Below are 25,193 nucleotides of genomic sequence, written 5' to 3'. Positions count from 1 at the left end.
TGAGTTGGTGGTTATGGAACCAAGTGAACAGTGCAAAAATGTGATGCAACAGGAAGGAGTTTCCCGAACTTCTGTGGTAAATTTTTAAAAATCTCTCATGATTCTTGATATTAATTTGGCTGTTATTTGCTGACAATCATAATAGTCAAAATGTCAGCTCAGCCTAACAATGATATTAAGAACAGTTTCATTTATTCACAGGTCTTCAAGAATCCGAGTCCAACAACTTCAGGTGCCTGTAAGATTAACACCACTACCAGTAGCATCCAGGAAAATAAAGAGTTAAAAACAGAGTTCCTTAAGGACCTAGAGCTTTCCAGTTATCTACTAATTGTATGGGTCAGCATCTGAGTTGCCAGATGTTGTGCCTATGTTTTCTTTGGCATTTCCTTGGGGTGAGGCTGGGTTTCTTTTACTTTTCAGGTAGATGTGGCTCAAGGGATGTCAACAAGAGAAAACTGGGGCTTCCCTGGTGGCGCAGTGGTTAAGAATCCACCTGCCAGTGCAGGGGACACGGGTTCGAGCCCTGGTCTGGGAGGATCCCACATGCCGCGGAGCAGCTAAGCCCGCAAGCCACAACTACTGAAGCCCATGCGCCTAGAGCCCATGCTCCGCAATGGGAGGAGCCACCACAGTGAGAGGCCCACGCACCGCAAGGAAGAGTAGCCCCCACTCACCGCAACTAGAGAAAGCCTGCGTGCAGCAAAGAAGACCCAACACAGCCAAAAATAAATAAATAAAATAAATAAATTTACTTAAAAAAGAGAAAACTGAAAAACCAACTTGGAAATCAATTTCAGGCCACTGGAGTCAAGAATGTAAAATGGAAAAAAAAAACTCCATCGAGAGGACAACATTATAAACGTATCTTCGGCGTGCCTATATAAAATAGTTCAAAACTATTAAAGAAAGAGAAAATTAGATTACAAGGTAGAAAGAAACTTAAACTGAAATTAGAAACAGAAACTCACGACTTGTTATAATAGGGTAGTTGTTCTGCATACTCAAGTAGCTACTTATCTGGTATCATCCTGTCTACCATTAGTCATTATGTGGAACAATCTCACATGCCCAGATCTTTATCTCTAATACTGTTCTCCTCTAAAAGAAGCCAGTACTCCTTGAAAACGAGCTGGTTACAATTCAGGGACAGGACACCTCAAGATGTGCCTAAGTTGTCTTACTGTCAAAAAACAAAGATGCTTTCAGGAAAAAAAAAAAGTCAACCAGCTGAAGAAACGGCACCTAATGGCCAAATTGTGACAACATGGGTGCCAATGTGAAAATAATAATTATGGTTCGTTAGAACCAACTGAGGCTAAAAGGCATCCTAAGTATAAAATGATTAAAACCATATACATCACTACAGAACGTGTTAGAGAAACACACCTTCCAATGTGACTTCAATTTCACAACTGGGGTGGGGGAGGTGCGGGGGGGTTAAAAAGGAAGGTTAAACACTTTGATTTGTGTAATTCTATCCTCTCACTAAATAATTCAAAGTTATTGCATTAATAAGTAAGAGATGTTTGTTGTTTACTGTCTAAGATGTTAGGATTTCTTTTTTAAGACAAAAAGTCTAGATTTCTGAGTTAAGGACTCAAGTGTACTGCTACATAGGCAGCAGAGAAGACCGTATGAACAGGTTTCAAACCATCCTAAAACTTACACCACTGGGGAGAAATGACTCCTGGAAAAGAACCCTGGATTCACACCCTCAGCAATGCGCTGAGTTTGGTTACTGGCACTTTCTGGGCAAGCACTTACAAGCCAATCTCCAGAAGTCAAAAGAAGCCAAAAGGATATTAAAGGAGCTTCCTGGACTTCCCTGGTGGCACAGTGGTTAAGAATCCGCCTGCCAATGCAGGGGCCATAGGTTCCATCCCTGGTCCGGGAAGATCCCACATGCAGTGGAGCAACTAAGCCCATGTACCACAACTACTGAGCCTGCACTCTAGAGCCCACGAGCCACAACTACTGAGCCTGAGTGCCACAACTACAGAAGCCCGCGCACCTAGAGCCCATGCTCCACTACAAGAGAAGCCACCGCAATGAGAAGCCCGTGCACCACAACGAAGAGTAGCCCCCGCTCACCACAACTAGAGGAAGCCCACACGCAGCAACAAAAACCCAACCCAGCCAAAAATAAAATAAATAAACTTATTTTAAAAAATAAAAATAAAATAAAGGAGCTTCCTAAAGCACCTGTGGTGTCTTCACTCAGATCAGGCAACATTATCAGCCAACAGTCATCTTCTTGGGGGACTGAGCCTGGACATTTTACCATCTAGCAGAGACTGCAAAATGGGCAGTTCTCTGAGGGTAGAAAAGTAAGCTCTTTATCTCCATTAAAGAGGTATGTGTCCTTAGTGTCTACCAGCCTCTTCTGTCAGGTACCATGTTGGTATCCCATCACCACTGGAGCATACTGCCTCATCAGCAGGAGCACCCTCGCCTCTGGCTCCCAACCCATAAGCAAGATGTAACACAATACAGACCCCCACACCGGGCCATATAAATAAGAGACACCAAGGGTAACAAGTACGTAAATAAGCAGCTGCCTTATCTCCTCCTAAATGACCCACCTTACCTATGCTGGACCACAGCTAAATCCTTCTATCTAGTCTGTAACCTGCCAAGCTCCTCCAATGTATCCTGAACCCTGACCACAAAGCAGAGGAGAAGAGAACACTGCCTATCACTCAGCCTACTTGCCCTCAGCCTTATAGAGCATTCACATGCCACTGCCTAAAACAGGTACCCTACTCATTAGCCTAGACCAATTCCTGGTCCTGAATCCTGCTAGCCTGCCCTGCCTTGAGGTTACCTAGGACCAGTGCTCTGAGGGGAAAAAGAAAAAAAGGCAGACTTTAAAAATCCATCTTCCCATTTTTCCCTCTACAATATATAGAAATATTACATATTTCTGGAAAATACATATTTCTTGACACTAAACACTACAAATCACATGAGAGTTATTTTCAAAGACAGAAGACACAACAGTGACATTAAAATGAGAATCCAGGGACTTCACTGGTGGTCCAGTGGTTAAGAATCGCCTTCCAATGCAGGAGACACGGGTTCGATTCCTGGACGGGGATCTAAGACCCCACATGTCGCAGGGCAACTAAGCCCGCGTGCCACAACTACTGAGCACACAGGCCACAACTAGAGAGAAGCCTGAACCACGCAACGAGGAGCCCGTGTGCCTCAGCGGAGGATCCCACGTGCTGCAACCAAGACCTGACACAGCCAAAAATAGAAATAAATAAATATTTTAAAAATTTAAAATTGAGAATCCAAGACAAAAGATCGATGACTAACGTAAAGATCACCCGTGCTGGTGACTGCTTTGCTATTTCCAACATTGATGACAGATTAAACACCTAACTCTGCTCTCTCCTGAAACGCAACTAAAATGACAGTTAAGGGGAAAACAAGGCATAAATCCACAAACACAAAGAGAATCGCAGCAGAGACAAAAGCAGATTAGATGCTAAAAATGCTAAGAAGGTCTTAAAGGTAAATGAACAAGTAGTAACTAATATAAAATTCAGCTTTCTCTGCTTTTCATGTGCTAATAAGAAGCCACAACACAGCAAGCCAACTCTAGCCACAGAACACTGTAAAGATTCAGAAACTGGAAGTATGAGATAATGCTGAAGGTGGGGAAGAATATCAGAATTTACTGAAAGTCTTTAAGAAGAGTTAGTAGGCCCTCTACACATCCAGGCAACTACCCTCCCCAATCCTGAGGATCTCCTTTCTGGAAAAGCTGAAACACAGAGGCTCTAGTCTTGGGGACACCAGGGGTCGCTCAGAGTGGAAGAGAGAGATGCCAAACTTAGAGGAGCAACAGAGTAAGTGAATGTCTTAAACTCCCTGTCCTATTCCTTTACTTAACTCCCAGACTCTCTAGCTCTGGACGAAGGGCACAGCCAAAGGTTCACTGATACTGACATGTTTTTTTCTGTAAAAAAGCTGGTCTCCGGGCTTCCCTGGTGGCACAGTGGTTAGGCATCTGCCTGCCAACGCAGGGGACACGGGTTAGAGCCCTGGTCCAGGAAGATCCCACAAGCCACAGAGCAACTAAGCCCATGTGCCACGACTGCTGAGCCAGCGCTCTGGGGCCCGCAAGCCACAAATACTGACTCCATGCACCACAACTAACGAAGCCCGTGCTCCGCAACAAGAGAAACCACCGCAATGAGAAGTGTGCACACCGCAACGAAGAGTAGCCCCTGCTTGCCGCAACTAGAGAAAGCCCACGTGCAGCAAGACCCAATGCAGCTAAAAATAAATAAATAATTTTATTTTTTAAAAGATATTAAAAAACAAAAAAAGCTGGTCTCTGCCTGAAACCCTACAGGGATTCTCAAGTGATAAACTTTAAACAAACACACAAACTTTCAATCAGTTTTCATAATATCTTAAATAGAAACAAATAGAATGTATGTTCAGACATCTGAGGAAGCTTAAAGAGACTGAAAAAAATAAAATTAAAAAAACTCAAAAACCTCACAGGAATCAGAGAAAATTGCAGGGAGCAAAGGAAAAGTTTTTTAAAAACTAATATTATCAGAAAGATGATACACAATATTGTAACCAAAAAACAAAACCAAAATGTTCTAAAATAGGAACATTCAGAGCTCTCAGTTAAACATGATTAACCAAAATTTAAAATAGAAGAACTGAAAAGATCATAATGGAGGAAATCTCTCTGAAAGGAAAAAAAGAAAAAAAAGGCCAAGAGATGAAAAAAATTACAGGATAAGCCTGGGATATAAAACATCCTGCTTACAGGAGAGTTTCACAAATAAACCAGCAAAAAAAGTATTAAAAAAATACTATACAAACATTTTCCAGAACAGGACAATACATTTCTAGACACAAAAACTTCAATGAGTGTCCAGCAAGATGAATTTTAAAAGATTCTCGGTAAGGTTTATAACTGAAATTTCAGAACTCTACGGACAAAGAATAGAACCTAAAAACTTCCCAGAGCAAAAAAGAGGTCACATAAAGGATAAACAATGCATTAGGGCATCTTCATCAACAATGCTGGAAGCTGGAAGGCAATGGATCAATATTTTCAAAATGCTGAGGGAAAATTATTTTCAAGCCAGAATTCCATACCCAGTCAAATTATCAATCAAGTATATAAAATAAAGACACTTACACACATGCTGAAAGCCTTAAAATTTACCTTCCATGTACCCTACCCTGTTTCCAGAGCCTAGCGAAGAATGTATTCCACCAAAATGAGAGCATAAACCAAGAGGAACTAGGGAATGCAGGTGAAGGAAAGTCCCAGGGAGACAGCTGTGCCACAGGCCTAGAAAAGAAACCAGTCCAGACTGGAGGACAGTGTTGGCGGGAGGAGGGGAAGGGGACAGAGACTGACATCTAAGAGATTCTGGTGGACTCAAGAAGAGTGTTTACAGGAGGCAAAAGTCTTCTATGGCAAGAAGTCAAAGATTACATTTAAATCAACAGCAATGTTATCGTGTCCCAAATATAAATGTAAAAAAGGCAGCTAAGAAAAGGTGAGAACGTTTGTCTCTAGTTAATGGAAAGGGAGTGAGTGTTTTTTGACTCTGAGGTTTATAGTGCTATTTGGCTTTTCCATCTATGTATATGTATTATTTTGATAAATGTGAACATTATGCAATAATTTGAATTATCCTCAAACATATCAAATTTTAAAAAACCGACCCCTAGATGAACACCATTTACTTGAACCTCCCTTCTAACAGTTCTTTAAAATGGGGGGAGAAACTTAGTATATTCTTAGCAATCAAAAATCATAAAGTATGATTTTGATAATATGCCTTGAAAAATTCATAGAGAGCCTAATGTTTCATAATACAGGCTTTGAAGTCAAAAGAAGTGCGTTTATATCCCGGCTCAATCTCTTATAAATTGCCCTGGGCAAGTTATTTAACTTTTCCAAGCCTTAGTTTCTTCATCTATACAATGAGAATACTAACATCTACTTGATAGGATGTTTGGAAAATTGGGTGTAATAACTTGTGTTTGCATAGTACCTGTTAGTTACTGCAACTAACAAGTGGTGGCTGCTCCCACAGCAATTATTACTACTCTTTTTGCTATTATTTCCTCACTATCCACCTGACTAAAATTTGCCTGAAACATTCTAGAAGACAGAAGCACATCAGGCTGCTTCTCAAATGGCTTAGAAGACTTAGTAAGATGCGCCTGACAGTGAAAATTTGAACATATACCTAGAAGGAAAAAAAAAAAAAATCAAACCAAAAACCTTCCCAGAATACATAACTAAATTAGTCTCTGAAGGAAGAGGAGTAGCTTTTTGACGTACCTTGTTGAATTCCACTCTCCATAACTTATTTCAACCTTTCACTATTATTTATACCCTGGAGCAGGATCGAATGCATAAACTAAAACTCATTAAAGTCTGATCTGTCGCTGGTCTCTAGAGGATGCCAGCAAACTAGTTGCAAAATAGCCACATTACTCACATGCCAATAAAACCTACTGAAAGTTTTAAAACTACAAACCATATTCAACAATTCAAGTTTTTGAGGTTTGTTTGTTTGGCCACGCCTCGAGGCTTGTGGAATCTTAGTTCCCCAACCAGGGATTGAACCTGGGCTCCTAGCAGTGAGAGCACCGAGTCCTAACCACTGGACAGCCTGGGAATTCCCCAATTCAAGTTATTTTAAATATGAACTCAAATCACTTTAAAAATCATTGAATCCAAAAGGGACCAACTTAAGAGGTGGAAAGAATACTGCCTTTGGAATCTGACAGTTCTTAACTGAAAACACACTTTGCCTGGCTCCTCTAGTTAGCACTCTATCTTCCCAAGGAATAATATGACTACCTCAAGAGTGATATCTGGGGACTTCCCTGGCGGTCCAGTGGTTAGGACTCCGTGCTCTCACTGCCAAGAGCCCAGGTTTGATCTCTGGTCGGGGAACTAAGATCCCACAAGCTGCGAAGCATGGCCAAAAAAAAAAAAAGAGTGGTATCTGTTCTTTCTGTACCACTGACCTACACATTTCACAAATTCAGTCCCTGAAATTATCAGGAAATTTACTTTCAGAATGTGTTAACTAGAAGAACTAGTACTTTAGCTGTGAAAGTTGTTTCCTTATCAAAGAGAGGAAAACTCTGTTCTTCAAGGACTCCAAAATGATACAGGGGACAAGAAGGACTGGGTGATCCATCCCAGTCAGTTCATATGTGGTGTTGGCCATTTCAGGTAGCAATCAGTTCTTAATAACAAGCCCAATATAAGCACTCATCAAAGGACACACAGACTAAAACAAAGAGGTAAGAAAGTTCAACTCTGGCCTCATGATCAAATTCAGAAGCAAATATACAACAAATAAAACATGACTGGTTCAACTAGCCCACTTTCTGTAACATTTTTAGTAGTTTATTTTACTTAGCAGTTTTTGGTAGTTACTGACACTAATAAAGTAATTCTTTAATTTCTTTAGACATCCAGTAAAAAAGAAAAAAGACAGAGGAAAGGAGAAAGAACCCAAATATTAATGTAGGAAGGCAAGCTGGGAAGTACAGCAAATCTTCTAGAGGGAGTCAAGAAAACCTCTCTACTCAGTGCTCTGTGGTAACCTAAATGGGAAGGAAATCCAAAACAGAGGGGATATATGTATACGTATAGCTGATTCACTTTGCTGTAGAGCAGAAACACAACACTGTAAAACAACTATACTCCAATAAAAATTAATTAAAAAAAAAAAAGAAAATAAAAACCTCTATCTTCCCACAAGGAGTCATATGACTACCTCAAGAGTGGTATCCGTTCCTTCTATACCACTGACCTATACAGTTCACAAATTCAGTCCCTGACATTATCAGGAAATTTACCTACAGAATGTGCTAACACCATTAAAAATATGCTAGTAAAGAACCACTGTCAGGTTCTGAGCTCTTTTCTGCAGCCTCCTTCAGGAAGCATTTACTGACCACCTACACTGTGCGAGACACTCTTATCTGCCAGGATAATCCTGCAACATATGTTTGATTCCTGCCCTCAGAGATGGGGGGAGTTAAGGAATCACCACCCCACTGAGTAAACACCAAGCACAAGGGAAGCCCAGACAAGCAGCTGCCCAGCTCTCTTCCCAAATACCCACCTCCCATCAATAACCATCAGCCCAGCCCAGGGGCCACTCCGGAGCACAAGAGAACCAGTCGCAGAAGCACATGCACATGTACACAGATATTTTGGTCATTAATTTGTCAGACAAACATTAAGGATCGTAAATAAACAGGTAGTTAACAGTCCCAGCTTGGGCCCTAATTCCCCTCGTGACTTTTACACAAGGCACTTCCTGCATTGGCACTGGTTTCCTCAATGACCACCAAGACCCAGGAACTTCCCTCCCTTTAGACTAAGCGCCGCTCCCTCTGGCAGAGGCTCCACCGCGTCCTAGTCAGAGGAGGTATTAAAACAAGGAAAGCTTCTCAGGAGTCAACAGCGTTTGGAATTAACCATGTTCCCCTGGATCTTTGGACACTGTGACCGTCCCACCTCATTCTTTTCCCCCACTCACGCTGAAAACCTGGAACTTTACTATTCGGTCATTTATGAAGACTTTTCTGTGTAAATTACTCTTTTTTTGAGTTAAAAACAAACAAAAAACACTACTCTGACGCGAAATGAAAAACCCCTGACCTCTGGGGTTCCCAATGTAGTTAGGTGAGAGAATCAAACGTGGAAAAAGACACATAATACAACACCAAGCACTGAGAGCCAACGACATTGCAAACCCAAGAGCAGGTGAAACGAGCGGAGGCGGGCCCCACCCGAGAGCGCAAAGCTTCAATGCCATTCCGGACTCCTTAAGGAGGCTGCGACCTCCGGGCGGCAGGATAACCAAAAAGAGCCCCAATCCCCTCGACCAGACGGGCTGCAGGGGCGGAAACCTGCGCCCCGCGGGCAGGAAGGCGGGGTGCTGGCGGGGAGCACCTGCAGGAAAGGGGGCAGCAGCAGAAGCGCTCTGGCGGGGCGGGCGGCTCCAGGGGAGGCTCTAGACTGACCGGGGTGGGGGGAGGGGAGGCCTGAAGGAGAGGGGCGTTCCGCTCCGGAGGGGCAGCGAGCGGGCGGCTCTAGGGAAGGCTCCGGAGGGATCCGGGGAAGGGAGGCGAGGGGGAAGGGGAGTGGGGAGGAGAGGAAGAAGGGGAGAGGAGAGGGGAAGGACTCGGGTGGGGCTGGGGGGCGCTGACGGGAGTCTCCTGGCGAGGCTCCGGAGGGACCGACGCCCGAGGTGGAGAGCGGAGGGCGCGGGCCTGGGGTCTCCCTGAAAGGGCGTGGGGTAGGTAAGCCCGGCCCGAGGGGGTCTGGGTCGCCCGGACCGTACAGGAACATTCACCTGCAAAGCCTCCAGCGGCAACTGCGTACCGAAGCAGGGCGGGAGCGCAAGGACACTGCCGGACTCCTCAGCTCCAACTGCCTCACGCCAGCGTCCTGGCCGCCGTCCGACGGCACGTCTCCCCGGCGCGCATGCGCACGGCACGCACTGCAGGCCGGGAGGTTCGGTGGGGCCCGGGTAAGCCTGGCTGATGCGCGGGGTGCGCAGGCTTCAGTTTCACATGAAGAGGAGCTGTAGGCCCCCTGAACTTGCTTGTAAGTACCACCGTCCAGTGAAAGGAGCCGGGCAGGGCTCTTTAGAGAAACGACTGACTCTAGAACTGCTTCGGGGAAAGTACAGCTGATTGGAGCATAGTGTAGCGCCAGAAGTACGGAATGCTCAAAAATAACGTGTGTAGGCCTGTCAAGGGACATAGGAGTCAACCTGAAACAGCTTCCAGTGCCCAAACCTGGCACAGTTATAACTTAGAATATAAAATAAGTATATTAGAGTCCATTCTGCTGTAAATAAATAATTAAATACATTACTGGGGAGAGGAGCTAACTCTTCCTTATAGAATTCTAATTAATCATGCTCCATACAGAGGGGGTATTAATCTCCACCCACGCACCCCTGAGCGTGGGCTGTGCATGGTCACTTCCTCCCAGAGTGCAGTGTTGGAAAGGGGAAAAATAACTTCTACGGAGGAGAAACCTGACAGACACTACTCAACCACGTGATCAAGGTTAACATCAACAGCAATAAGTCTTGTTGATAGTATTTACCCTTGCTACGACGTAATGACAAGGTCACTTTTCCTGCACTCTTACTCCCCAAAACAAGCATAGCCCCAGTCTAACTATGAGAAAAACAGCAGACAAATCCCAATTGAGGGATATTCCACAAAATACCTCACCAGGGACTTGCCTGGTGGTCCAGTGGCTATGACTCCGTGCTCCCAATGTAGGGGGCCCGGGTTTGATCCCTGGTCAGGGAACTAGATCCCACATGCTGCAAATAAAAGATCCCGCGTGCCGCAGGTAAGGCCCAGCGCAGTCAAATAAATAAATATTTTTTAAAACAAAACAAAACAAAATAACCTCACCAGTATTCCTCAAAACTATGAAGGTCATGAAAAACAAAGAAAGACTGAGAAACTCACATGCAGTGTAGTGTCCTGGATTCCCATCCAGGAATTACCATCCCATCTGTTCATCCTGTAACAGGAAAAAAAAAAAATGTTAGTGAAAAAATTTGTAAATTCCAAATAAATTCTTGGTTTTAGTTAATTGTAATTATTAGCTATTTTTAGTTTTGACAAGTGTACCATGGTTATGTAAGATGTTAACTTTAGGGGAAACTGAGTGAAGGGTATTGTCCCTCAGTATCGTCAGGGGATACTGACCTCTCTCAGTAGAGCTACAAGTCTAACTGACTACCTTCAGTGTTAGGTACCTATCTTTCAGGGCCTGGATTTGGAGTGTCCAAAAATACACTAACATATTGTCTTTGAGTGATGGGATTGTGCATGACTTATTTCTTCTTCCTACTTTTCTGTACTTTGCAAATTTTCTTTAATGCATCACTCAAACAACTTAAAAATCAATTTAACAACTTAAGGACAAGAAAAAGTAATACTTGAATCCAGTTTGGTGAAGGTAGATGTTCTAGGAACTGGAGCAGGTGCACCCACTAGTAAGTTTTCTGGTTAATAAAATTGGCTTTCTGTCCAAGCCTGCTGACAAGAAAATTACAGTAGGGAGAAGGCTAGTGTTGGGTAAGCCACACATCTCCCAGTACTAAATATGTGGCCAAAACTGAAAGGTGTGCTTCAGGGAACCACACTGGGTCTCTGCTTCCATCAGCTGCTTGACTCCTTGGCTCCATAGAACATGTGGTCCTCAACCCAGGCAAAGCAAATTATGACCTGATTAGCCCCACTTCCCAATTACTAGTACTCTTTCTTTATTGCAAAAAAGAAAGTGATAAGTTCTTGTGGTTTAAAAAAGCAAAGCTAAATAGGACATGAAGTAAAATATCATCCCCCTGCCAAATCCCACATAATCTGGAATGTGAATCTTCCAAGTAACAGGAGGTAATAGACATTCTTTTATTTCCAGCTTCCTTTACCTTTTCTAAATGAATCACAGCTGCTCATGTTCTCTGTTGGATTACTTTTTATTTTCCTGCAGCACCTCTCTCTCTCTCTCTCTCTCTCTCTCTCTCTATCTATAGCAGAGGTGCCACTTAGGGTAGAGCAGTTGGACTTCACCAGCCCCCCAATTTTCATCAGTACCCCAAATCCATCCCAACAGACATACAATTCTAGTGAGAACAGAGTGTGGGTTGAGCCAAAGCAAAGTCCAGCTCAGGAAAAGGAAGCTCTTCCACCGAGCTTCATACTCCTTTGCTCCTCCTATGAGGAAATGTTGGAACTTCCTGTATTGGGTAGGAAACAATGAGTTTTGTGCACTTATATTTGACTTTATTTTGCCCTCGACATCTGCTGAGAAGCCTTGGCTTTCTTCAGTTGAGTCCATTTCTTTGACATCTGCTGAGAAGCCTTGGCTTTCTTCAGTTGAGTCCATTTCTTTTGAGGAGAGCAGTTGGGTTTTTGCCCACTATAAGCATGAAACTCGCAATGCACACAAGAATGGGGAAGAGAGATGGGGTGTAGCTGTGACACAGGCAGCCTTGCAGTTACTGTTCTTGTTTACAGGCCCATTTCTCACCACCTTTCCCCTCTGCCCCCGTCACACTTTCTCTGGGTTGCAGGTTTTTCTGCCTATTTGAACCATCCACTTGAAAGTGAGTCCTTTCCCTCCCCCACCCAACCAGGGCCTCTATGACTTCTTCAGTTTTCTGTGCTGCCTATTATTTTTTAAACATCTATCATCTATTTCATAAAAGTCTAAGGAGAAAATAGAAGTGTAAAAATGTATTCTTTTTTTTTTTTGCGGTACGCGGGCCTCTCACTGTTGTGGCCTCTCCCGTCGAGGAGCACAGGCTCCAGACACGCAGGCTCAGCGACCATGGCTCACGCTCCCAGCTGCTCCGTGGACCCGTGTCCCCTAAAGTGGGATCTTCCTGGACTGGGGCACGAACCTGTGTCCCCTGCATTGGCAGGAGGACTCTCAACCACTGCGCCACCAGGAAAGCCCAAAAGTCTACTCTTGATCTGCCTTCTTTGATCAGAAGCCTCCAACCCCAATTGCTTTCTTTCATGCTCAATTGTCTCAAAATGTTTGGTTAACTAACAGTGCCCTTAACTTGTTTTCCAGGACTTTTACAAATACGTTTTCTTTTACCTTAATAGGGCCTTGGAAGGGAAGAGACATAGATCTCTGTGTTCAACCCAATGTGCAGAACCAAAACAGTGTTTTGTGCTCTCAAAAACTTTGCCTCCAGCTAGATGGTGAACAGAAAACAGTGCTATTTTCCTATTAAACCCTCAGTTTATATATAGTTGACAAGAAAAACACTAAGACTCCAATATAAAAACAGGCAAAGGGACTTCCCTGGTGGTCCAGTGGCTAAGACTCCACACTCCCAATGCAGGGGGCCTGGGTTTTATATCTGGTCAGGGAACTAGAACCCACATTCCACAACTAAAAATCCCACATGCCGCAACAAAGATCCCGTGTGCTGCAACTAAGGCCCAACACAGCCAAATAAATAAATATATATATATTTTTTAAAAAGGCAAAGGATCTATGAATAAATCATTTACAAAAGAAAAAATGCGAATGCAACAAATATTTTTAAATGAATCTTGCCTGCAATCTAGCAAATGCAAATTAAAACAAATTAACAAAACAATAAATCAAGCCCTGATTACTATTATCCCATGAGTTGCATTCTTGCCCTGGCAGATTTCAGGCTCCAGAGGTGACGCCCAGGGAGGGAGGCAAGAAGGGAGCCCACAGCCTAGGGTCTGTCATACACAGTGAAGTAAGTCAGAAGGAGAAAAACAAATAGCATATGCTAACACATATATATGGAATCTAAAAAACAAAATGGTTCTGAAGAACGTAGGGGCAGGACAGGAATAAAGACACAGACGTAGAGAATGGACTTGAGGACACGGGGAGGGGAAGGGTAAGCTGGGACGAAGTAAGAGAGTAGCATTGACATATACACACTATCAAATGTAAAATAAATGGCTAGTGGGAAGCAGCTGCATAGCACAGGGAGATCAGCTCGGTGCTTTGTAACCGCCTAGAGGGGTGGGATAAGGCGGGAGGGTGAAAGGGAGATGCAAGAGGGAGGGGATATGGGGATATACGTATGCATATAGCTGATTCACTTAGTCATACTGTTAGACCTGAACGGTCTCCGAGGGATCCCAGCTCGCCCAAGAACCGCCAAGAGTCGAGAGTCGCTGCAACACGCAAGAGGTTTATTAGGAGCCGGTGCACCGGGGTTCCTTGGTCCTCACGCAGGAGGCCGAAGAGGAACCCCCCCCAAGCGGAATCACATACATTTTATAGCTTTCATTTTTCATTATGCAAAGTGTGGATATATCAAGGGTTTTTTTTCTCATTGGTTTGTTTTGTTCCGGACCGGAGTGGGGACTTGGCTCTAGTTCCTTGATTGGTTAGCTGTCGGATGCCTACTTTACATTTTCGTGTTTTTGTGGTGGGGGGTTGAGTCACATGAGTTATGGTTGGCTAGGGCGACCTTTAAACTCTGGCTTAATCATTCTTATCACCCGCCATACTGGTTTGCTCGAAGTCTCATCCCCCGCCATACTTGTTTGCTCGGAACGGTTTCTGCCCAGGGGGGACATTCCAGTATCTTATTGCCAGCCGAAAAAGCTTAAAGCTCAAAAGTATCGATAGGGAAGTAGGGGTGTAAGTATAGTTAAGGCCCTACAATACAGCAGAAACTAACACAACACTGTAAAGCAATTATACTCCAATAAAGATGTTAAAAAAAAAAACTGCTATGAAAATTCCTGTACAATTCTTTGCATTAAGGTATGCTTTCATTTCTCTTTGGCAGATACCTTCAATTTGCTGGGTGATAGGATAGGTGTATGCTATTTTTTAAAAAGAAATGACCATACCTTTTTCCAAAATGATTATACCATTTTATACTCACATCAAAATATAAGATTTTTATTTATTTTTAATTTAATTTTAGAAAGTGTAATACATTCATGCCGTGCAAAAGAAAAACAAACCTTGAAAATGATCATTCTGACCTGTATCCCAGGTTTGCTCAGGGTCCACTCAGTCCCTAGCCTCACCACAGGTAAGCACTGCTGCTATTGGGTGGGGCAAAAAGTGCCTTCAGTTTTTTAAGTAAAAATAAAAGACACACTTTTCATTTTCACCAAGAACTTTATTGAACAACATATTCACCCTTTTGTTCCACTACCTTCTGCCAATTTCCAGGCAATTTCACAATTCCATCTTCCCAAAACATTTTATATTTTTGAGCAAAGAACTGTTCCAGGTGCCTTTTACAGTCTTCCCGGGAATTGAAATTTCTTCCATTAAGAGAATTTTGTAAAGACCGAAATAAATGGAAATCCGAAGGCTCAATGTCTGGTGAACACAGCGGATGAATCAGAACTTTCCCAGCGAAGCTGTAACAGTTTTTGCATGGTCATCAAAGAAACATATGGTCTTGCATTATCCTGATGGAAGATTATGCATTTTCTGTTGACTACTCTGGACGCGTTTTGTTGAGTGATGCTTTCAGTTGATCTAATTGGGACCAGTACTTGTTGGAATTAATTGTTTGGTTTTCCAGAAGGAGCTCATAATACAGGACTCCCCTCCAATCCCACCTTATACACAACATCACCTTCTTTGGACGAAGACCAGCCTTTGATGTGGTTGGTGGTGCGTCATTTCGCTTGCCCCATGATCTCTTCCGTTCCACATTGTTGTACAGTATCCACTTTACATCACCCATCACAATTTGTTTTAAAAATGGAACGTTTTCATGACGTTTCAGTAGAGAATTGCATGTGGAAATATGGTCAAGAAGGTTTTTTTTGCTTAACTTATGTGGAACCCAAACATCAAAGTGATGAACATAACCAAGCTGGTGCAAATGATTTTCAACGCTTGATTTGGATCTTTTGAGTATGTCGGCTATCTCCCGTGTGGTATAATGTTGATTGTTCTCAATTGTTTCGATTTGATCGCTATCAACTTCAACTGGTCTACCCAACCATGGAGTATAGTCCAGCATCTCCAGCACGAAACTTCAGAAACCACTTTTGACATGTTCGATCAGTCACAGCACCTTCTCCGTACACTGCACAATATTTTTTTTGTGCGTTTCAGTTGCGTTTTTAGCTTTCTTGAAATAATAAAGCATAATATGCCGAAATTGTTGCTTTGTTCTTCAATATTAAAATGGCTACACAAAAATTCACCAATTTTGATGTCTTTTTTTAAATGCATGCTGATATGACAGCTGTCACATACAATCTAACAGAATTGTTTCGAATGACGTTAAAGACAACTAAGCGCTACTAGAGCCATCTTACAGAAAAAACTGAATGAACTTTTGGCCCACCCAATACTTTCTTGGGTTTTTACAATTATTTGTGTTTGTATCAAAGTAATTACAAATATATATTTTCATTTCCCCTTTTTACATAATCTTTAGCACAGTTGAATCATTTGGCTAAGTCTGCCATAACAAATACCACAGAGAAACAGTTTAGACAACAGAAATTGATGTTCTCACAGTTCTGGAGGTGAAGTCCAAGATGAAGGTGCTGACAAGATTGCTTTCTCCTGAGGCCTCTCTCCTTGGCTTGCTTGGCTTGGTCATCTACTCACATGGTTGTCCATAGATCTATCTTGTCTGTATCCTAATCTCCCCTTCTTATAAAGACAGCAGTCAGATTGGATTAGGGCCCACCCTACTGACCTCATTTTAACTTAATTACCTCTTTAAAGGCTCTATCTGCAAATACAGTTCCATTCTGAGGCACTGGGGTTTAGGGCTTCCACACATGAATTGAGAATAAGGGACACAGTTCAGCCCATAACAGCAGTTCTACTCTTTGCTTTGTTCATTTAATAGTCTACCTTGAAGATATTTCCTTTTCAATATATAGAAAGGTTGCTCATTTCTTTCTTGAGTTATGGAGTATACTATTCAGTCATTCCTTTAGGACAAACACTAGGGCTGCTTCGAGTATTTTCATACTCTTAGCAATACTGCAATGAATAAACTTGAACCTATTTCATTTTACACTTCAGAGAGTTTCTTTGTAGAGCAACTCCCAGAAGTGGAATTGTTGGATGAAAAATTTTCTGTATATTTGTCTTGATACACATCAACAAATGGTCCCCTTTCCATTCCAGCAATGTGTCTGCTTCCCTCCAGCCTCAACAATAGTCAGTTTTTTTGATTCTTGCCAATCAAATAGGTGAAAAGTTGCTATCTCAAAGAGTTTTAAATTGCATTTTTCTTTTTATGAGTGAGGCTGAATTTTTTTTTTCATAGATTTATGAGCAACTTATTTTTCTGTGAACTCTCAATTTCTACTGAGTTTTAGGACTTTCTCTTACTGACTTCTGGAAGCTCTTTGAATATTAAGGAGATTAGCCCTTTGACTATGATATGTGTTGGGACTATTTCTTCCTCGTTAATCATTTGTCTTTTTACTATGCTCATAGTGATTTTTGTCAAACCAAAGTTTTTCATAGCCATGGTGTCTGGATTTTGAGAGGCAGCTTAAAAAGGCTTTCTTTACCCCATGGTTTAAAAATAATTTTCCATGTTTTCTTCTTGTTCTTTATGATTCCATGGTTGTACATTTATATCTTTTTACATTTGGATTTTATTCTGGTATGGTGTAAGGTATATATTCAATTTTACATTTTTTCAGATGGCTATATTTCTGTCCCAATACCATTTATTAAACAGTCCATCTTTCTTCCCAGTGACTTGAGATGTTACCTTTATCAGATACCATCTTCCTAAAATAATTTGTATTTCTGAATTTTCTGTTATATTTCATTGGTCTATTTATGCATCTGTGACACACTGTTGATTGGAGATTTTAAATATGTTTTCTTGTCTGATAGGTTTAGTAGCCCCCTCACTATTACTCTTTATTTTCAAAGTTTTCCTGGCAGTTTTTTTTTTTTTTTCGGTCACGCAGCATGGCTTGCAGGATCTTAGTTCCCCAACCAGGGATTGAACCCAGGCCCTTGGCAGTAAAAGCGCAGGGTCCTGACCACTGGGCCGTCAGGGATTCTCCCAGATATTATTGCTTTCAATTTTTCTTGTTGATTTTTTCCTCACGTGTAAATTAGAATTACTTTATCTACTTAAAAATAATTATTGGTGTTTGATAGGAATTGTATTAAATTCATAAATTTAGAAGAATTATCCAAGAATATGATGTTTTTCTCCATGAATTTAAGTGTTCTTCTGTGCCATTTGGTGGTTATTTTAAATTTTATTCATATAGATCTTTTTTTTTTTTTTTTTTTTTTTTTTTTGCAGTATGCGGGCCTCTCACTGTTGTGGCCTCTCCCGTTGCGGAGCACAGGCTCCGGACGCGCAGGCTCAGCGGCCATGGCTCACGGGCTTAGTTGCTCCGCGGCATGTGGGATCTTCCCGGACCAGGGCACGAACCCGTGTCTCCTGCATCGGCAGGCGGATTCTCAACCACTGCGCCACCAGGGAAGCCCTATTCATATAGATCTTGCACAAATCTTACGAAAGTTTATTGCTAGGTATTATTATTATTATTGTTTTTTTTTTCGGTACGCGGGCCTCTCACTGTTGTGGCCTCTCCCTTTGCGGAGCGCAGGCTCCGGATGCACAGGCTTCGGATGCACAGGCTCAGCGACCATGGCTCACGGGCCCAGCCGCTCTGTGGTATGTGGGATCTTCCCAGACCGGGGCACGAACCCATGTCCCCTGCATCGGCAGGCGGATTCTCAACCACTGCGCCACCAGGGAAGCCCTATTGCTAGGTATTATATTGTTATATTTACATATTGGTTTATTTATTTTTCCTATAAGTAACCTTGTATAAAATGGATCTTTTCTTCTATTTTATCGTCGAATTAGTTATTTAGATACATGATAGCTATCTTTTTTTTCTCACTTCGAATATCACTTGCTGCTGGATTCCCTTACTGTTTGTATGGTTTTTTAGATGATTCCACTTGCTTTGGATATGTTGATTAAATGAGAAATAAACCTCTATTGTGTGAAGACACTCAGATTTGGGGCTTGTTACTGCAGCATTTCCTAGCTATCCTGACAGATACAAGTGACTTAAAAAAAATAAAGATACTCAACAGACAAATATATTAGGGTTAAATTCTCCAGGGGCAGTGGTATGGAAGCCGGAGTTTAAGGAGAAAAAGCAAGAATGGAATTTCAAACTGTTACAGAACTTATTCATGTATTTTTAAAAATTAATTAATTATATTTATTTATATTTGGCTGCATTGTGTCTTCGTTGCTGCCGGCAGGCTTTCTCTAGTTGCAGAGAGCGGGAGCTACTCTTCGTTGCGGTGCGCAGGCTTCTCATTGCGGTGGCTTCTCCTGCTGCACAGCATGGGCTCTAGGCGCAGGGGCTTCAGTAGTTTTGGCTCATGGGCTTAGCTGCTCTGCAGCATGTGGGATCTTCCCGGACCAGGGTTCGAACCCGTGTCCCTGCATTGGCAGGTGGATTCTTAACCACTGCACCAGCAGGGAAGTCCAGAACTAATTCATGTATTTTAAAAATGGAAAATAGTGGGAATCGAATCACCACGGTGGGTATGTTTTAAAGAATAACATCCAGTTTCATTTAAAACCATCATCACTTATAGCGTGCCAAAAATCAAGTCCTTTGCAACTATTTTAACCTGCACTGAAATCTTAGAGATGCCAAGTAAAAAGTCTTTAGGAACCGTAGCAGATGTTCCCAGCTTGGTCAGGGCAAGGTAGACTGCCTAGACTCTTCCTGCTGAGTACAGGCCACAGGATACCTTCACCTTTCTCCAAGGCAGACCCATCGGCTCTCAGCTCACGCAGGGAACCTGTGGGTCCAAGTAACGTTGCAGAGACAGCAAGAGCAGCTCTGGGAAAGCGCAAAGCCAAAACTCCCTCTTTCAGAGCAAGTGCTCTGAAGCCAGACGTTGGGGTTTCAATCCCGGGTTGACTTCCTAGGAGTTGTGTGCTCTCAAAGAACGTTGTCAACCACTTCGTGCCTTAATTTCCTCATTTGTAAACCGACTTATTATGAGTACTAAGTGACTTAATGAATGCAAAGCATCGAAAACAGCGAACGCAAAGAGCGCCGGAGCGCGCGGGCGGCCAGCGTGGCGGCTCCGCGAGCCGGGGCGGTCCCAGCGCCGAGCCCCAGGCCGCCCGGCCGGCAGCGGGACCTTCCCGCTCCTCCGACCACCCCGCCGGAGGCGCGGAGCCTGACCGTCGGGAGAGGCGCAGCCCCTTCGACGCGGCAGCATTTACACGAGGGTTCCTGTAGTGCGGCGCTGTTTGAAAATACGAAACCGAATACATTTTTTTTCTTAAGTTAATAAAACCCTATAATTATGTTCCACTGTGTTCTTTCCACACTGCACAAAGAGCGCAAAGATAGCGTGAGGAAAAACATGATCGTTTGTTCGAAAAAGTCAACAGATACGCCCCGGGCGCCGGTGACCTCTCAGGTACTCAGCCCTCCAGGCTCCAAACTCCCAGATCCCGAGCACCTTCGCACAGCGAAGCTCCCCGCTGCCTCCGCATCCGGGAGTTTCTTGGACGCCGGCGGGAGCGCGCACGCCAGCTCCGAGCCCGGAAGGTGCCGTGAGGTCACGTGCCGGCGCGCCCCCGCCGCGGCGGGCTCCAGGCGGAAGTGAGGTTGGAGCTCGGCGGCTGCGCAACGTTGGCGGGGAGTGCGGGCTGCGAAGAGGCGGACCGGACCGAGCGGGGCGAGTGGGAACGCGGGCCGGGGAGGCTGCGGCGGCAACCGGGGCCTCGCGGCTCAGCCCCGCATCGGAGCAGGCCTCCGCGGCGCGCGCCCCTCGCTGAGCCCGACCGCCGAGCCAGCCCCGGGCCGGCGAGCGCTGGTCACCGAGGCCCAGGCCGCTGTCGCGGCGCGGTGAGTGCGGGCGGGGCGCGCGAGGGGCTCGGCGGCGGCTTGCGCTGCCGGAAGTGCGGCGCTTTGTGCGGCCGACCTGGGCGGCGCCAAGGTCGGGCCCGCGGTGGTGCTTTGTCCCGGGTGGGCCGGTGAGGCCCGAGGGAGGCGGAGCTGGGCGACCGGGCGCGCGGGCAGGTGCGGCGTGGGCGGCGGGGACGCTGCCTGGGTGAGAGGGGCATTCGTTGCGCAAGAATGTTCTCTGTGTCTTTTAAAGGTCCAGGTGATCAGATCAGGAAAATGAGCAAGAAATGGGGAAGCAATGGGGGTGGTGTTTTTGTAACTTAGGTTTAAGGTTCTTAGGATTTTCATTATTTCCAGTGTGTAAACTATTCACTTTGTCTACTCACAGAGTAAACATTATTCTATTTGCCCAGCAGAAGCTTAGCTTGAACGGGTTCAGTGTTTTCTTCAGAAAGGACGTGTCGTGGCCCATTCAGGGTTAACTTTGAGAGAGAGATGCGCCTTTACAACGTACCCCCAAACGGGGTCGTCGTCTTTTATAGGGTATATAAGCATGTGTCTAATGGGTTGTATGAGTTAATGCTTAATTAAAGTCATACATAAAAATGTTTTGTAGTGTTTTGCCAAGCAAAACAATTTTTTAAATGAAAAGCTTTGTCTAGTTTCTCCTCCTTAAGTTCTCAAATCATCCTTGTGTAATTTCAGATGATTTTTTCAAATAGTCTATGAAAAACTTGACAATAATAGTAGGGACACATTTTAGAACTTAGGTAAATAAGTAGTGGATTATTTTTGCTTTGACAGCCAAGAATTGAACAATTAGAGGCTAAGTTTTCTACCGTTGAAGGTACTGTGCTGCATACTGGGAAGTTTTTTTGGTCTCTTTTAAGCTTTATAAATCGGGCTTGCTTTAGTACGAGTGTTCGCATAGTTACTTTTGTTTAGTCGTGTTTGTGACTAAATGCAGGCTTTAAGAGTTGGAGACTGCAGGCTTCCTCTAGGTTCTGTGCTGCAGTCACTGGACAGGCCGGGTAGGTAGCGTCCCCTCTTCCTGCCTCCAGCCCTTGGGAATAGTAGAAGGATTGGGCTGTAAGGCAAGTGCCTGCAACCCAGGAGGAGGGAGGAAGCACCTTCTGCTGCTGTTGCTATTACTGCCTCTGCCCTCCTATCAGGCCCTGATATACTTGTTAGGATTTTTAGTTAGTATTCTGCTCTACAACTGCCTTTCAGCTCATTTCCATTTTAAGGTTAGACAGAATTGTGATGTCAAAATTATTTGAATTTTCAAACATGGGGAAAAGGTGTAGGGCAATGCCACAGAGGTAGAGGATTAGAAGTATTAAAAAAGAAAATAAGTGCAAGTAAAGAAAATTTTAAGTTTTTTTAGGTTCTGTAGTTTACAGGCAAATTTTTGTCTACCAGACTTGTCTTATGTAAACAGCTTCTTTTCCTGGATCAGTTGAGAGCAATTTTAAAGCAACAGTACACCAGTGTACTAGAGTTAATGGTTACTTTTCTTGTGTCTGTGTTCCACTTTATGTCTGTATCATTGAAGTCTCTCCATTTGTTCTGTGCAGAAAAATGTGAATTTTGCAATAGATTGCAAACCTTGATAGTGAAGGTAGAGTTTGGGGGAGTTTAGAATTTTATCTTATTATATACTCTTGATGTTATCAGATGTTACAGAGAATTTCCAGTTTAGATTGTATTAAAGGGATTTTATCTTGTATATTGCTGTCTGAGAGAGAATTTAAGTCCCTCGACATTAGTTTTATTGATATGAAATACTAAGACAAGGCCTTTAAAGTTTTAGAATTACTATTTTGTGTAGGAACTTTGTTTAGGTCATGGTGTATTTTGAGACTAGAGAAAGTAGTACAGTGATGGGTCTTAAATATACTTGCCCTCTGATTATTATTGGATTTTCAAATTGAGAAATTTTTGCTGACTTCTTTTTTAAAGGTAAATCTGAGTCTTATTTATTGTGCTGCAGGTGTCAAACCACCCATAGGGATTCTGACATTTGAGTCATTACAAATGAGCAACTTTAAAAAAAAAAAGTGATACCCTTAGGATCTAGCCTTGGAATTGTGGTCTTTGGCCCACACCAAATCAGACTGGGAAATTGGTGGTTTCTGGGTAGCCAGTGGCACTAGAATCCCAGGCGGAGTGGTGATGGTGGGTTTTTTCCTTAATTTTTCATTATTTAAAAAGTATAGGGCTTCCCTGGTGGCGCAGTGGTTGAGGGTCCGCCTGCCGATGCAGGGGACGCGGGTTCGTGCCCCGGTCTGGGGGGATCCCTCATGCCGCGGAGCGGCTGGGCCCGTGGGCCATGGCCGCTGGGCCTGCGCGTCCAGAGCCTGTGCTCCGCAATGGGAGGGGCCAGAACAGTGAGAGGCCCGCGTACCACCAAAAAAAAAAAAAAAGTATAAAAATACAGTGTACAGCCATATACCCAATATCTCAATCCCTTTTATGTAGAAGTATTTTAAATTACGACTTCGTGTCATTACATAGTTTAATACGAACTTCTAAAAATTGATGCATCTTTACATAACCAAAATACTGTTATCACATGTAACAAGATTAATGTTTGTTTAATGCCATTTGATACCTAGCCCATATTTATTTGTATCCTCAAATCCTTAAAATAACCTTTTTACAGTTTTTTCCGTCTTAAAATCAGAATCCAAACAAAAGTCTCTTATGGCCTTTATTAAATCTGTCTTAACCTAGAACTGTCCTTCTCTCCACCTTCCACCTTTTCCCAGACCATTGACTTAGTGAAGAAACTGGACCCCCTTGTCCTCTAGAATGCCCTCCCTTTGGCTTTGTCTGATTGCTTCATGGTGTTCAGCATAGTCCTCTAACTCCTGCCTTTTTCTATAACCTGGGAGGTAGATGTATAGGCTGCATTGGATTCAGATTTTAGTGTTTTAGTCGCAGTACACCTCAGATGATGCAGAGTAATTCCATGATATGAGGATGCAGATAATAAGTAGTTTGACCGTTAGTGATGTTAAGCTTGGTCAGTGGATTCAGAGTTCATATCCACTAATCAATAACAGATATGTTTCAACAGTTCTGAATTAGATTTTAAATAAATGTCTCAACTTTATATTTATTGCTACGAAGAGTCCTATATTTTCCATTGGACAATTCTTTTATTAAAGAACATTCAGAAAATATTTATGAGCTATCTCTGGACCAAGCACTAGATGCAGGGGAACAGGGCTGAATAAGGTATTTTCCCTGCCCTTGAGGCTCACAGTCTTTGGGAAATCTCTCATCATATGAACAAGTAATTTAAAAAGCTGTATGACAGTTGTTCACAGAAGTTGTACAAACATTTTCTTTTGTTAATCCTGTTATTTTTTTAACCTATAATTTTAAATTATGACTTCTTAATCACGTTAGGAAATAGTTATTATTAAGCCTCTTGGGAAGTATAAGTGCTTTCAGGAAACGTAAGTTCTGGTTAGTTTGGAACTTATGGTATTTAGAATTCAATTACATACAATTTTATACATTTTTTAGTGGCAAATGTGGAGTAGGATTGTATTGCTGGTTTAGATATAAGTCAGGTCATGAAAGGAGAGCCTTGTGGTATTCAGTGCTTCATTGGAGTTGTCTGCAGTTCCTGGCTGTTACGAATAATGCTGTTATAAACTTTCATGTACAACTTTTTGTATGGATGTATATTTTCACTTGTCTTGGGTATATACCTAGGAGTGGAATTGCCAGGTCAAATGGTAATTCCTGTGTTTAACTGCTACGCTATGCTGTTCATCGGCTTCATGGCCTACCAGGTGACATCTCCTGCTCAGCCCCACATTTAAGGGTCTCCACACGGTTTCAGTCTAACCTATGTCTCCATAATCATCTTTGCTGATTCCCTACATGTAGCCTAAGCTCCAAACAAACCCAGTTGCAGTGTCCCTAAAGAGTGCATCTTGCATTTTCTAATTTCTGTGGCATTTCAAGATCCTACCTGTTTAGAGCTTATTGGAAACAGTACCTCTGTAATACAAGTGATTCCTGACCGTTCCTTTCTTCTTCCTCCTTGAATTTTTGCTCTCCCCACTCAACCCTCAGAACACTTTATTCCTTTATGGCACTTAACACCCTTTGGCCTGAGTCACCATCATTTATGTCTTCTGTCTTACAGGCCTGTGTTGTCCAGTACAGTAGCCATCACCTACATGTGACTGTTCAATTAAAATTAAAGTTAAACATGTAGTTCCTTGGTCGTGGTAGCCGTATTTCAGATGTTCCACAGCCATTAGTGACTACTGTATGTGGACAGAGCAGACATACATTTCTGTCTTCACAGAAAGTTCTGTTGGACAATACTTTTCTAGATTGTCAACTCAGAACAGGGACTGCGACTTTTTTTCCCCTGTGGCCTTTGCGTAGTGCTTTATTTATCTTGAATTCATTTAAGAAAATGAAATTAGATCCTGGCACAGAATAGAGATATAGAGCTGGGGGGAAGTTTTCACTTCTCCAGAGATGAGAGTCGAATCAGAGAAGTAGATGAAATATGTGAAGACCTCCACATCCTTACATTGTAGGTCCACCAAAAATGGGTTAAAAGTGCAGGAAAATGGGGATTGGCAGTTACCAATTTGTTTACTCTTAAACTGTGGGGTAAAATACAGTTGATTCTCATGTCTACTTCCTATGCCTTCCTATCCTTGTTTCTTTGTAGTCTGTTCTGTAGATCTGCATTGTCCAGGGTG

General features: G+C 43.1%; 2 protein-coding genes across 8 annotated transcripts in view; one reads left to right on the top strand and one right to left on the bottom strand.

The window, feature by feature from the left end:
- PLEKHB2 (pleckstrin homology domain containing B2) overlaps positions 1 to 9,641 on the bottom strand; it is a 42,864-nt gene extending 33,223 nt beyond the window's left edge. Inside the window, exon 1 of one of the 4 annotated variants that reach the window (XM_059052629.2) lies at positions 9,387 to 9,641. The gene's annotated coding sequence lies outside the window, so the exon portion shown is untranslated. The remainder of the gene's footprint in view (positions 1 to 9,386) is intronic. The other 3 variants (XM_067025778.1, XM_059052631.2, XM_059052630.2) reach the window with 3 other exon arrangements.
- The window catches only part of FAM168B (family with sequence similarity 168 member B), a 47,839-nt gene continuing 32,186 nt past the window's right edge, over positions 9,541 to 25,193 (top strand). The window contains exon 1 of one of the 4 annotated variants that reach the window (XM_067025779.1): positions 9,541 to 9,640. In XM_067025779.1, coding sequence (XP_066881880.1) covers positions 9,577 to 9,640 — 64 coding nt within the window. In that variant the 5' untranslated portion in view covers positions 9,541 to 9,576. The other 3 variants (XM_059052634.2, XM_067025780.1, XM_067025781.1) reach the window with 3 other exon arrangements.

Source organism: Kogia breviceps, chromosome 2 (assembly GCF_026419965.1).
Source record: "Kogia breviceps isolate mKogBre1 chromosome 2, mKogBre1 haplotype 1, whole genome shotgun sequence".
NCBI lineage: Eukaryota > Metazoa > Chordata > Mammalia > Artiodactyla > Physeteridae > Kogia > Kogia breviceps.
The sequence above is the reverse complement of the archived record's forward strand: the minus strand, read 5'-3'. Positions and strand labels throughout refer to the sequence as shown.